The sequence below is a fragment of the Ranitomeya variabilis genome, chromosome 1 (assembly GCF_051348905.1).
Source record: "Ranitomeya variabilis isolate aRanVar5 chromosome 1, aRanVar5.hap1, whole genome shotgun sequence".
NCBI classification, from domain to species: domain Eukaryota; kingdom Metazoa; phylum Chordata; class Amphibia; order Anura; family Dendrobatidae; genus Ranitomeya; species Ranitomeya variabilis.
In genome coordinates this window covers 293,624,581-293,639,538 of record NC_135232.1, presented here as the reverse complement: position 1 = coordinate 293,639,538, position 14,958 = coordinate 293,624,581, and the positions used below count along the sequence as shown (strand labels likewise).

The 14,958-nt window shown below is 40.9% G+C and overlaps 1 protein-coding gene across 2 annotated transcripts in view; it reads right to left on the bottom strand.

Moving 5' to 3' along the window:
- Positions 1-14,958, bottom strand: part of HPS4 (HPS4 biogenesis of lysosomal organelles complex 3 subunit 2) — a 72,888-nt gene that overhangs the window by 17,351 nt on the left and 40,579 nt on the right. For both annotated transcript variants that reach the window (XM_077295386.1, XM_077295393.1), the window contains exons 9-10: positions 2,673-2,700; positions 781-877 (exon numbers count right to left, since the gene is read on the bottom strand). In XM_077295386.1, coding sequence (XP_077151501.1) covers positions 781-877; positions 2,673-2,700 — 125 coding nt within the window. The remainder of the gene's footprint in view (positions 1-780; positions 878-2,672; positions 2,701-14,958) is intronic.

The following is a 14,958-nucleotide window of genomic DNA, read 5'->3' as shown; positions in this document are numbered from 1 at the left end:
CCGATACCGCTGGAGTGGCGCCAGCACAGGAGGCGAGTATAGGTGTTTTTATTCTAAAGGGGGAAAACAGGGTGAGAAGGGGTTGTTGTATTAGCGGACAACCCTTTTAAGCAGGTAAACACTAGCAATCTGAGCTTACTCCGATTGCTGCTGTTAGAGGCAAGTGCCTGCTGTAAAACACAACCAGCACCTGCCCTCAACTACTCAGTCCCCTCTATACATCCCCCGAATATTTCTCTGTAACACAAATTATGGAGCTATGTGGCACTTTACGCCTCATTTACAACACAGACCTCATATATTAGAAAAACAACTGATGTAATACTATTCATAGCAAGGAACCGTTGGTAGATATTAGCTAAGAGAGAATGACAGCAAATGAAAGTAGACTTAAGGTGGCCTTACACCTTCAATAGCTGACATCCGACCACTTGTCCAACAGCTTCTTTTCGCATCCTGCAATACTCAATGGTTCTCAATAGGGGGCAGAAAATCATCCGCTGGCAGACACCTTTGGAAGCTGCTCATTTTGCAAAGAACTAAAGACTGATCATGTTGAAACTGAATATGCCCAAGTCCTCAAGTCCTAATATTATCTGTTGGGGGAGTGTCGAGACCAAGAAACACATAGGATGGTTGCAATCAGTGTGTTTGGCAGAATTGTATCCCGTGTTTATGTGCAACATAAGAAGTTAGAGAAAAGATAAAGACGGGATACACCAATCAGCAGAAAAGTAGAATGGTTTCCTTTGTTTCCCCACTCTACTTTTCACAGCCTACCTGCTCATCCACTGAACTGGGTATTGGCGAAGTGCAGTGGCTTCCTTTTCCATGACAAATACTGGGATCATGTAGACATCCTGGGGTAACGAGGCATCTGTAACATGAATACAAAAGTAGCAAATTACAGTTCAAGTCAGCCATAACTTTTCAGAATGCAGGGGCAGAGATCCAGGGATTTTAACGATGTATTACTTACTGGACTGCTTGTTTTGGTTTTGATAAAATTATTGTTTTATCAGCAAGAGAATATCAATAGAGGACTAGTAAGCCTCCTTCATATTCATGACCTTTGCATAGCCCTTCCCACACCACTGATTGGCAGCTTTCTGCCTATGCACAGTGTACACAGAAAACTGCCAATAATGGGTGTGGGTGGGGTAATACAGAGCTCAGCATTCAGAGAACTGCTAGATCTGCAGTAGATAAATCATTAATTCTATAAATACTAGCAGCCCAGCAAGTGATATATTGCTGGAATCAGTGTCTCTGTCCTTACATCGCGCTCTCAGATGGGGTAGCACTTGTTGACAGAGTTGTGTGTCATTCATCTTAGCAGACTTAAATGCATTGGATAATTCGTTAAAAATAGAAGGATATAAAATAGGTAATAATGTTAATCTTCATACATTTTTATTCAATTAGATTTATGAAAGAAAACATAAAAAATACATTTATATTGTATTTGTTCTTTTGGGCTGGCATTTTTTATAAAAAAAAAAGAACGGAAATCTAATTGGAGTTACCATTTTTTTATCCTATGAGGTGCCTTTCACATGACTCTAAGTTAAGGTGCTTTCACAAGTTCAGTGGTTTGCGCCAATGGGGCCATGGAGTGCAGATGAAGTCACCTTCTGCTCTGTCGTGCACCATTTTGGGGTGTATACGCCTACTGGAGGCGGACACCCAGAGGCAGTCCACTACATCAGGGTGTCCCCTTCCAGTAGAAACCCGTTTTGAGAGGGGATCAGACGCAAGCCCTGACGGGACACCTGAACGTGGCGAAGAATGTAGTGTGAAAGGGGCCTTATACGCCAAGTTACACCCCAAAAGTTATCATTTCTGTCAGCCCTGGAGGCCTCTGTTGGAGGACGCCTGTCCATATAACACCATCATACCTAGCTCCATCCCTTTATTAGCACCATCAGCAGCATTGTCATGTTGACTAAGGGCTGGATATCAAGTGTATTGGCTTGGTCCATTATGGTTCGCTGCCTAGGCTCATGTCTGCATCACAGGAGACGGAGACGAGGAATCATTGTCCCGTTATTAAAGGGGGTGCTGGAAGATCGATATTTAAGACATTGTTGAAGGCTTCAGTCTGTTATGGTGCAAATAGTGCTGTGGTGGAAATGTAATGTGTTAATGTACGGCTCGTGATATGCAAATTAGGTAGGACTAGGCCGGGTGGGTGTTGCTTCATTCAGACTAGGTCACCTCCACCGCAGCTTCATCAAAGCAATGCACTTGCCCAGGAAACTATACAGATGATTATTCTCTTGAGATGATGCAGTCAATGGAGATTGTCAATCATGACCGTGGCATGTTCGCAGCATCTGAAGTGGACGAGTCTGGGTGAAACAAGAAAAACCCAGACTAGTCCTGACAAATTTGCATATAACTAGTGCTACCTTAAGAAATAGGCTGGGAAAGTAAACATTTGCTGGGACACAAAGGACTTTATTAAAATGCAGCAATAGGGATATGTAACCTAATGGTGGCCATTTTTGGACTTGACAGGCTCCTTTTTTTTCATTTATTACTGTAAAAATGTATGCATGTGAAAGTAATATGGAAGTTTTTCTTGTTGGATTTTGTATGAATCAAGACATGAAAAAAAATCTCTATGGGATCCTGTATTATGGTGGACTGCATCTGGGCGCCATTCTTACCTTGTCCTTGGAAGGTGTTCGGAGGTGACTGAAGAAAAAGCAAAGCAATAAAGTCAAGGCACCTTGTGTCACGTAATAACAATACAGTTATTAACCGAAAACAGCCGATCTGTGTCATTACTCAGGTTTTCCTGACCATCTGCTAAATATTTAGTGATATATCAGCAACTTTCAGGTTACTGGCAAACTTGTCCGGATTACCAGTCTTGGTCAAGGACCTCTGAGGGAGCTAGAAAGGCATCCATGTTGGATGCTAGAACCAAACACTGACCACGCAGCACCATCTGTGTACCTGCACAGCATCCAGAAACTCAGATGGGGTCTGGTAGAAATTCTCATGGCAGGAGTTTATTCCTTTAAGCTGAAAATTAAACTAAACCTCATAAAATGGGTGCTATTTGTAGACACGATTTAATAAAAGCCGTCATGTAACAGGTCCTACCCTGCTGTGAAATCGCCATATTAATGGGAATGTAATACTGGAGCATTATTACCCAATTTATCTGGGAAGATGATATTAATATTAAATGCTTGTCACTAGCGGAGGAAGAAAACGAAATAAAGATGGGATTGTGGATATTAATATCCTAAAAATAAGTCATGTAAAAGGACAGATTTATAACAATGGCAATATTATTGTACCTGATCAACTGCAATGAACTCACATAAATGGGACTCAAACAGAAAGTTTAAGAACTTGGAGTCCACCTGCACATTACAATAATAGAAGTACATAAGGCGCAAGCAGTATTATCCCTTAAGAAAAGCAAAGTCCTCTACAAACTGTTTACTATGACAAACTGGAAAGACACAGTCCCAAGAATATGCTGACACTAGAGTATTGGCTGCCTCCTAAAACAGAGCTATGATAAATTAACGTTCAAAGCACACAGCCGAAACCTGTCGGACTTCACTGAGTAGGCGGGTATGGCAAGAGGGGCATAGCAGATTGTACTTTTTATGAAAAAAATACCCAAAAGGCACAAAAGGAACCCCGACTGATATAACTAACACTTGCTCAGTAAGGAGGAGTGAACCCTCGGATGTTAGGATTCGAGCAAACTTTAGTCCAAAGTTTGGTTACCAGAACTCTACCCAAGCCCCTTAGAAGTCAATGGGGACCTGAACTTTTGTGCTGTAAAATGGTCATAGTAAGGGCTAGGGGGATGTCACTCTTCCGGGAGAATAATAACAAGAACCACGGCACTCAATAGAGGTAGGTGCTATTGGTGCTCAAGTAGGGTATCCAAACCATAAAGCAATAGTAAATTAACTTGGCACTCGGTATGTGAAAAAAATTATGCTTCCTTTTTATTGGTGCATCCAGCCAAAAAATAGCTAATGAACGTTTTCGGTCCGACATAGGACCTTCATCAGATAATTCTTTAACATGAACTGCATGTGGAAGCAATCCCACAATAAGTAAGAGAACGTCCAGGATATGAGATCCCGCTGCGACGGGTATGTACTGAAGGATGAAGGACACCAACTGAGGGGAGCAAGCGCCGGGGTCAGGAGCAACAGAGTTGCAAGAGTACTGCACTGTGTGTCCAAGTCCGTGGAGAAGGAGCGTGCCATTCAGTACATACCCATCTCAGCGGGATCTCATATCCTGGACGCTCTCTTATTTCTAGTGGGATTGCTTCCACATCCAGTTCATGTCAAAGAATTATCTGATGAAGGTCCTATGTCAGACCGAAAACATAGCTTGCAATTTGTTACCATCCTTTCATTAGCCATTAAATGGCATCAACCATTGAGCACTCTCAATTCCAAATATTATTCTATCTACTGGCTAACACGGTACAAAGATATATATCTTTCCTGTATGCACTATATGTAAATTTATGCATGGGGTTTTCCTCCTTTATATTTAGTGAGAGCCCTACTTGCTTTTATAGGGTGCCAACCTCTGCGGTCAGGTAGGGACGAAAACAGGGTGCAATAGGGATGTTTTAGGGGTGTAGCAGGATGATCCTAGCCTCATATATCCTTGTCATTATACCCCTCATGTAACCTTTCTTTTTATACACTGTTATTATACCTACTATTTATTAAGGGGTGATATTTGAGTACCTTATCTCCGATCTAGACCCTCTGGTTGTGTGTTTTTTTATATTTTTCTTTTTATTACCTTTTTGGTCTTTTAATGAATATTTAAACAAAAATATATAGTTTTTAAATAGTGTATATCGGTGAAACAGTAAAGTTAAGGTACCGTCACATTAAGCGACGCTGCAGCGATATAGACAACGAGCCGATCGCTGCAGCGTCGCTGGTTAGGTCGCTAGGAGACGTCAGACACCGGCAACAGCAGAACGATGCAGGAGCGATCCAGTGACGTACTTATCGTTCTCGCTGGTTGTTCGCTCCATGAAGAAACATTGCTGGCATTGTTGCTTTTGCTGTCAAACATGACGATACATGCCGATCTGACGACCAAATAAAGTTCTAGACTTCTAGCTCCGACCAGCGATATCACAGCAGGATCCAGATCGCTGCTGCGTGTGAAACACAACGAGATCGCTATCCAGGACGCTGCAACATCATGGATCGTTGTCGTTCTCGTTGGAAAGTTGTTTAGTGTGAAGGTACCTTTAGGGCCTAGCAATAAAAGTCATAAGTAAATCCAGCCCTGAGCTGATCTTCTCACTGCTGGCCACTCCAGGCACAGAAAGTGACAGCATTTTAATTTGCAATTTTCTAGTAAATGTCCCTCCAGGAATTATAAGTGATTGAAAGGTTTTACCATTTTTCAGGATTACAAAGGTCTCTAGTACAAATAGCACTGATAGGATTAATTAAATCAAAACGCATTCCTACTAATCACTGGTGTGCAGACAGAACAATGGCTTTCAGGGGCCTTCTCATCACTACTCCATAAGCCGCTCATCACATGTGTGGAAATGACAGCAGGTCATGCAAATACAGGCCAAGTAATCCCATCAGCAGCACACAATACTTCAAAGGCTTGAAAAGATCTATCAGGATAAATGTTTAGATTGACACAACTCCATTGAACCTGTGACACCGCCACTAATCCAAAAGATTAAATCTTAGTAATAAAGAATCAATGTGTTCAACACTAGTGGAAACTAGCCCTGTCATTAGGTTCTTATCAATGTAGGTGATGGATGGGTTAACCATGCAGGTCATATTAGATTTTCCAAACAGTCCTCTGACATGAAATAGTGTCCGGCTAGAAGTCAGCTTCAGGTGGTGGTCTCCTTATGCTCCTCTGATCAATATGCTCCTTCAAGGTTCACCTTCTGAAGGTCACATTAGATTTCCCAAATAAACCTCTGACATGTCATAGTGTCCGGCTAGAAGTCAGTATCAGGTGGTGGTCTCCTGATGCTCCTCTGATCAATATGCTCCTTCAAGGCTCACATTTTGTAGGTCACATTAGATTTCCCAAATAAACCTCTGACATGTCATAGTGTCCGGCTAGAAGTCAGCTTCAGGTGGTGGTCTCCTTATGCTCCTCTGATCAATATGCTCCTTCAAGGCTCACATTCTGAAGGTCACATTAGATTTCCCAAATAAACCTCTGACATGTCATAGTGTCCGGCTAGAAGTCAGTATCAGGTGGTGGTCTCCTGATGCTCCTGTGACCAATACGCTCCTTCAAGGCTCACGTTCTACAGGTCACATTATAATTATCCAAATAAATCTCTGACATGTCATAGTGTCCGGCTAGAAGTCAGTATCAGGTTGTGGTCTCCTGATGCTCCTGTGACCAATATGCCCCTTCAAGGCTCACATTCTGCATCTCCAAGCTAATGCTGGTACCCCTGACATTGGGCTGAATGAGACTGTAATAGACATGTAAGTGAGGTCACTTTGAAGTTGTTTTATATTAGAAAGCAAGAAAAGTAAAAAGAACATAACATGTAAATCGCATTTTTTACACTTGCATTACAACTTTTCAGTATTTTCTATCCCAGTACCTTTCCTGTAGGTGTACTGCACCTCTGCAATCTTCTGATACCATTAACCATAAGTCACCGGAATCTCCCAAAAGCTACACAAAAAAATAGTGTGTAACCATTGACATGTTCAACCCTTTACCCTCAGAAATAAAGGAGAAGCATGGTATACAACATATGGATTGCAGCTACAATGTAAAGGCTGCGGTGTACTGAGCGCTGCTAGGGCTCAAGCATCGGCACCTATACTGACAAGCAAAGAATATTACATCTCTGTCTCACAATCACTGCATTGTCTGTTCATCAGTGGGAAAGATGTATTGTAAACCTCATTATGATATGTAGGCAAAGCCTATTCCATAGGAGAATGCCACTCACATGCTTATCATTATGGTTATTATAGCACAGAATGTCCTCCATCATTCCTTCACACCACTAATAGTGAGGAAACTGAGCGGATCTTCTCCATACCTGAACTACAAGTCGTACACCTCTACTGGCATAACTGCACAAGAAAAGTTAGCTCCAATGTGATAAAAACCAAAAAAATAAGCCACAGAAATTTTCGGATACTGCTTGGTGACGGGAAAACACAGTAGTTTGACAATATATGGCTTCACCCAACCACTAACCATGAGTGGAGAAAAAGTTTTGGTATTATCATTCATATTCTCTGAAAAAATGCCAAGCAAAAAAAAAGCAATAATTCTGTCAGGGTATGTAAACTTTTGAGCACAACTGTATACACGTCATGGTCGGGAAGGACTTTCCAACCGCTCCCGTCACTTTAACCACTCTAACCCCCTTTAGCGAGCAGGCAGAAGGAGAAAAGCCCCTCTGCCCTTGGATCGGCGACCCTCACCAGATACTAGTACGGTAAGTTAGTTAGATCATGCGCAGTGCTCCTGATTATATATATATATATATATATATATATATATATATATATATATATATATATATATATATATATATATATATATATATATATATATATATATATATATATATATACACACTCACCGGCCACTTTATTAGGTACACCTGTCCAACTTCTTGTTAACACTTAATTTCTAATCAGCCAATCACATGGCGGCAACTCAGTGCATTTAGGCATGTAGACATGGTCAAGACAATCTCCTGCAGTTCAAACCGAGCATCAGTATGGGGAAGAAAGGTGATTTGAGTGCCTTTTAACGTGGCATGGTTGTTGGTGCCAGAAGGGCTGGTCTGAGTATTTCAGAAACTGCTGATCTACTGGGATTTTCACGCACAACCATCTCTAGGGTTTACAGAGAATGGTCCGAAAAAGAAAAAAAATCCAGTGAGCGGCAGTTCTGTGGGCGGAAATGCCTTGTTGATGCCAGAGGTCAGAGGAGAATGGGCAGACTGGTTCGAGCATCTCTGAACGCACAGTGCGTCGAACTTTGAGGCAGGTGGGCTACAGCAGCAGAAGACCACACCGGGTACCACTCCTTTCAGCTAAGAACAGGAAACTGAGGCTACAATTTGTACAAGCTCATCGAAATTGGACAGTAGAAGATTGGAAAAACGTTGCTTGGTCTGATGAGTCTCGATTTCTGCTGCAACATTCGGATGGTAGGGTCAGAATTTGGCGTAAACAACATGAAAGCATGGATCCATCCTGCCTTGTATGGAGCATCTTTGGGATGTGCAGCCGACAAATCTGCGGCAACTGTGTGATGCCATCATGTCAATATGGACCAAAATCTCTGAGGAATGCTTCCAGCACATTGTTGAATCTATGCCACGAAGAATTGAGGCAGTTCTGAAGGCAAAAGGGGGTCCAACCCGTTACTAGCATGGTGTACCTAATAAAGTGGCCGGTGAGTGTATATATATATATATATATATATATATATATATATATATATATATATATATATATATATATATATATATATATATATATATATACACAGTGGGGCAAAAAAGTATTTAGTCAGTCAGCAATAGTGCAAGTTCCACCACTTAAAAAGATGAGAGGCGTCTGTAATTTACATCATAGGTAGACCTCAACTATGGGAGACAAACTGAGAAAAAAAAAATCCAGAAAATCATTGTCTGTTTTTTTATCATTTTATTTGCATATTCTGGTGGAAAATAAGTATTTGGTCAGAAACAAACAATCAAGATTTCTGGCTCTCACAGACGTGTAACTTCTTCTTTAAGAGTCTCCTCTTTCCTCCACTCATTACCTGTAGTAATGGCACCTGTTTAAACTTGTTATCAGTATAAAAAGACACCTGTGCACACCCTCAAACAGTCTGACTCCAAACTCCACTATGGTGAAGACCAAAGAGCTGTCAAAGGACACCAGAAACAAAATTGTAGCCCTGCACCAGGCTGGGAAGACTGAATCTGCAATAGCCAACCAGCTTGGAGTGAAGAAATCAACAGTGGGAGCAATAATTAGAAAATGGAAGACATTCAAGACCACTGATAATCTCCCTCGATCTGGGGCTCCACGCAAAATCCCACCCCGTGGGGTCAGAATGATCACAAGAACAGTGAGCAAAAATCCCAGAACCACGCGGGGGGACTAATTAATGAACTGCAGAGAGCTGGGACGAATGTAACAAGGCCTACCATAAGTAACACACTACGCCACCATGGACTCAGATCCTGCAGTGCCAGACGTGTCCCACTGCTTAAGCCAGTACATGTCCAGGCCCGTCTGAAGTTTGCTAGAGAGCATTTGGATGATCCAGAGGAGTTTTGGGAGAATGTCCTATGGTCTGATGAAACCAAACTGGAACTGTTTGGTAGAAACACAACTTGTCGTGTTTGGAGGAAAAAGAATACTGAGTTGCATCCATCAAACACCATACCTACTGTAAAGCATGGTGGTGGAAACATCATGCTTTGGGGCTGTTTCTCTGCTAAGGGGCCAGGACGACTGATCCAGGTACATGAAAGAATGAATGGGGCCATGTATCGTGAGATTTTGAGTGCAAACCTCCTTCCATCAGCAAGGGCATTGAAGATGAAATGTGGCTGGGTCTTTCAACATGACAATGATCCAAAGCACACCGCCAGGGCAACGAAGGAGTGGCTTCGTAAGAAGCATTTCAAGGTCCTGGAGTGGCCTAGCCAGTCTCCAGATCTCAACCCTATAGAAAACCTTTGGAGGGAGTTGAAAGTCCGTGTTGCCAAGCGAAAAGCCAAAAACATCACTGCTCTAGAGGAGATCTGCATGGAGGAATGGGCCAACATACCAACAACAGTGTGTGTCAACCTTGTGAAGACTTACAGAAAACGTTTGACCTCTGTCATTGCCAACAAAGGATATATTACAAAGTATTGAGATGAAATTTTGTTTCTGATCAAATACTTATTTTCCACCAGAATATGCAAATAAAATGATAAAAAAAACAGACAATGATATTTTCTGGATTTTTTTTTCTCAGTTTGTCTCTCATAGTTGAGGTCTACCTATGATGTAAATTACAGATGCCTCATCTTTTTAAGTGGTGGAACTTGCACTATTGCTGACTGACTAAATACTTTTTGCCCCACTGTGTATATGTGTATGTATATATATATATATATATATATATATATATATATATATATATATATATATATATATATATATATATATATATATATATATATATATATATATACACACACACACTCAAAAAAGAGGCAGGACTCCATTGTTCAAGTGAAACATGTGGTAGGTTTAATCGACCCACATAGCCGGGCTACGTTTCAGCTCAATCTGAGCCTTTATCAAGCTTGATAAAGGCTCAGATTGAGCTGAAACGTCGCCCGGCTATGTGGGTCGATTAAACCTACCACATGTTTCACTTGAACAATGGAGTGCTGCCTCTTTTTTGAGTCTCTGTGAATCTGGTGCAATCATTGGACTGTTTGCCTGGGGCCTTGCACCCGAAGATAAGTACAAGTGTAGTGCTGCTCCTTTTTCTTATATATATATATATATATTATATATATATATATATATATATATATATATACACACTCACCGGCCACTTTATTAGGTACACCTGTCCAACTTCTTGTTAACACTTAATTTCTAATCAGCCAATCACATGGCGGCAACTCAGTGCATTTAGGCATGTAGACATGGTCAAGACAATCTCCTGCAGTTCAAACCGAGCATCAGTATGGGGAAGAAAGGTGATTTGAGTGCCTTTGAACGTGGCATGGTTGTTGGTGCCAGAAGGGCTGGTCTGAGTATTTCAGAAATTGCTGATCTACTGGGATTTTCACGCACAACCATCTCTAGGGTTTACAGAGAATGGTCCGAAAAAGAAAAAAAATCCAGTGAGCGGCAGTTCTGTGGGCGGAAATGCCTTGTTGATGCCAGAGGTCAGAGGAGAATGGGCAGACTGGTTCGAGCTGATAGAAAGGCAACAGTGACTCAAATCGCCACCCGTTACAACCAAGGTAGGCCTAAGAGCATCTCTGAACGCACAGTGCGTCGAACTTTGAGGCAGATGGGCTACAGCAGCAGAAGACCACACCGGGTACCACTCCTTTCAGCTAAGAACAGGAAACTGAGGCTACAATTTGTACAAGCTCATCGAAATTGGACAGTAGAAGATTGGAAAAACGTTGCTTGGTCTGATGAGTCTCGATTTCTGCTGCGACATTCGGATGGTAGGGTCAGAATTTGGCGTAAACAACATGAAAGCATGGATCCATCCTGCCTTGTATGGAGCATCTTTGGGATGTGCAGCCGACAACTCTGCGGCAACTGTGTGATGCCATCATGTCAATATGGACCAAAATCTCTGAGGAATGCTTCCAGCACCTTGTTGAATCTATGCCACGAAGAATTGAGGCAGTTCTGAAGGCAAAAGGGGGTCCAACCCGTTACTAGCATGGTGTACCTAATAAAGTGGCCGGTGAGTGTATGTGTATATATATATATATATATATATATATATATATATATATATATATATATATATATATATATATATATATATATATATATATATATATATATATATATACATACATACATACATGCACAGCTCCATCAAAAACAAAACAGAAAAAAAAAATTGCAGCTATCAGAAAATTATTTTTTCTATAAAATAGTTTTAATTGTGTAAAAGTGCCAATAAATGGGGTATTGTTGTAATCTTACCCACCCAAAGAATAAAGCTGCCTTACCAACTTTACCACACGTGGCACGGCATAAAACCAAAAAAAATTCCTGCATTGCTTATTATTGTTTATTGTGCCTCCCAAAAATTACAATAGAAAGCGATCAAAAAATGTTATGAGCTTGAAAATGGTACCAATAAAAACCATCAACTCGTCCTGCAAAAGCAAGCCCTAACATGACTTTGTCAGCAGACATATAGAAAATTATAGCTTTCAAAATATGGTGATGCAAAAACTTGTTTTGGAAAAGGCATCTTTACAGTGTATCGCTGTAATAGCACAGACCCGAAGAATAAAGTCATCTAATCACTTATACCGCACGAGGAATGGCATAAAAAATAAATAAAACCAATTCTTGACCTGCTGTTGATTTGATCATTCTGCCTCCCACAGATTGCAGTAAAGCTTAGCTCATATTTATCCTGAGCTGAGGGCTTACATCGGGGTTTCCATGTAAATCTCTAAAATATATGATTCACATGGAACCCCGGCGGAAGATTCGCCATATAGAGACATATGGAAGCACTGTGGATGCTGTCTGAGATGTGATCCGGCAGTGTCTGTCTTTTTAGGGATGCACAAAAGTGCCATTGGTCACAGCTTTGTGCACCTCTGATAAAAAGAACACTGCTAACCAGAGCCAGACAGAGTCCAGAGTAACTCAGCTACATCATTATAATGAGTACCTCCCTAGGGGGTTTCATCTGAATTATGTCACTCGAAGATTTAGATGGAAACCCTGATTTAAGTGCTTGGCGTAGAGCGCCGGATAAAGGTGATCCCAAATGTTATGTAAAATGTTCCCAATAAAAGTCACAACTTAATTCACAAAAAAAGCAAATCCCCACTTAGGTACGTCATCTGTTAATGGAAATATAGGGGGCTTCCACGTTACTGGTAGCACAAAGGCTCTGGAAAGGAGAATGGCCCTCGCCCCCCTCAGCAGATAACCGGGCTGTTACTAAAAATATAAACTACTTCATAAAGTATAATGCATTCCATAGTCCTCTATATAGTATAATGCATTCCCAATAGGCCTTCATATAGTATAATGCACTACCCATAGGCCTCCATATATTACAATACACTCCCCATGGGCCTCCATACAGTATAATGCTCTCCCCATAGGCCTCCATACAGTATAATGCACTCCCCATAGGCCTTCATACAGTATAATGCACTCCCCATAGGCTTCCATACAGTATAATGCATTGCCCATAGGCCTCCATACAGCATAATGAACTCCACATAGGCCTTCATACAGTATAATGCACTTAGCCCTGTATCTAATCTCAGCATGTGTTACTCTAAGCGTATCTAACAGCACATGTGATAAACTTCACGTATCTAACCCAAGCTTATGATACAGCAAACAGCACTAACAGAATCGGTGCTGCCAGCCATCCTCGGTGACACTGTACTTGTCAGGGTACATGCTAATGATCAGGAATTGCTGTGGGTTTGACCCTGCGTATTTATGCAGCGTCAAACCCGCAGCAGCCAGATGTTACAGCATAGTGGATGGCATTTCTACTATGCGTACATAGTCCCCTGCGGATCACTCCCGGACTGTGACATGTGGCGCGTCTTTCAAGACTGCAGCATGTCAATTTCTCTTGCGGAGACACTAGACTCCATAATAGAAATGTAATCAATAGAAAGTAATAAATGCTGCAAATCTTAATGGTTCAGTGAACACATGTGGATTTACCTGGGTTCAATAGCCGGCAGCACTTTGGACGCAGGGAACATACGCTGCATTCAAAGTGCTGCTAGTTCCTGATCGTGGGAATGTAGCCTCAGTATCACTGCCAGTCACAAAAAAAATGGCTCCGCACTGTGATCCTAAACGTCATCCTCTCTTATCCTGTTACTAACATCCAGAAGGGGAGGAGAGGAGTGATGTCACACACACACAAGCAGACCCCGCCCACATTTACTGCAGTCATAATGTGAGCTAGTTGTACACTAGGTTTTAACGTCAAATTTTAGCAACTGCTCCCCATAGTGTTTAAAAGTGGAAATAAACTTTTTAAAATTATTTTTCATATTTTACTTCCTTAACCCCTTTGCCCTGAAGCCTGTTTTCACCTTCCTGACCGAGCCAATTTTTACAATTCTGACCACTGTTATGAGGACATAACTCTGGAACGCTTCAAAGGATCCCATTGATTCTGAGATTGTTCTCTTGTGACATATTGTACTTCATGATAACCTCTAAAATTTCTTTGATACGAATTGCGTTTGTGAAAAAAAAAAATGGAAATGTAGCAAAAATTTCGCAATTTTCAAACTTTGAATTTTTATGCCCTTAAATTACAGAGTCATATTGCACAAAAAAAGTTAATACATAACATTTCCCACATGTCTACTTTACATCAGCACAATTTTTGAAACAATTTATTTTTGTTAGGAAGTTATAAGGGTTAAAAGTTGACCAGCGATTTCTCATTTTTACAACAAAATTTGGAAAATCATATTTAAAGGGACCACCTCACATTTGAAGTGACTTTGAGGGCCTATATGACAGAAAATACCCAATGATAATAATAATAATAATCTTTATTTATATAGCGCCAACATATTCCGCAGCACTTTACAATTGATGATGACACCATTCTAAAAACTGCACCCCTCAAGGTGCTCAAAACCACATTCAAGACGTTTCTTAACCCTTCAGGTGCTTCACAGGAATTTTTGGAATGTGGAAGGAAAAAAATAAACATTTACTTTTCTTTCACAAAAATTTTCCTTTAGACCTAATTTTTTTTTTTACTTTCACAAGGGTAACAGGAGAAAATGAACCATACAATTTGTTGAGCAATTTTTCCTGAGCATGCAGATACCCCATATGTGGGGGAAATCTACTGTTTAGGAGCACGGCAGAGCTTGGAAGGGAAGGAGCGCCAATTCACTTTATGAACGTAAAATTTGCTGGCATAATTAGCGGACACCATGTCATGTTTGGAGAGCCCCTGATGTGTCTAAAGAGTGGAAAACCCCCACAAGTGACACCATTTTGGAAACTAGACCCCCTAGGGAACTTATCTAGATGTGTATTTAGCACCTTGAATCCGCAGGTGCTCCACAGAAGTTTATAACGTTAAGACGTGAAAATAAACTAAAATTAAAAAAATAAATAAATACATCTTTCCAAGATGAATCTTTTTTTAGCTTCAAATTTTGCA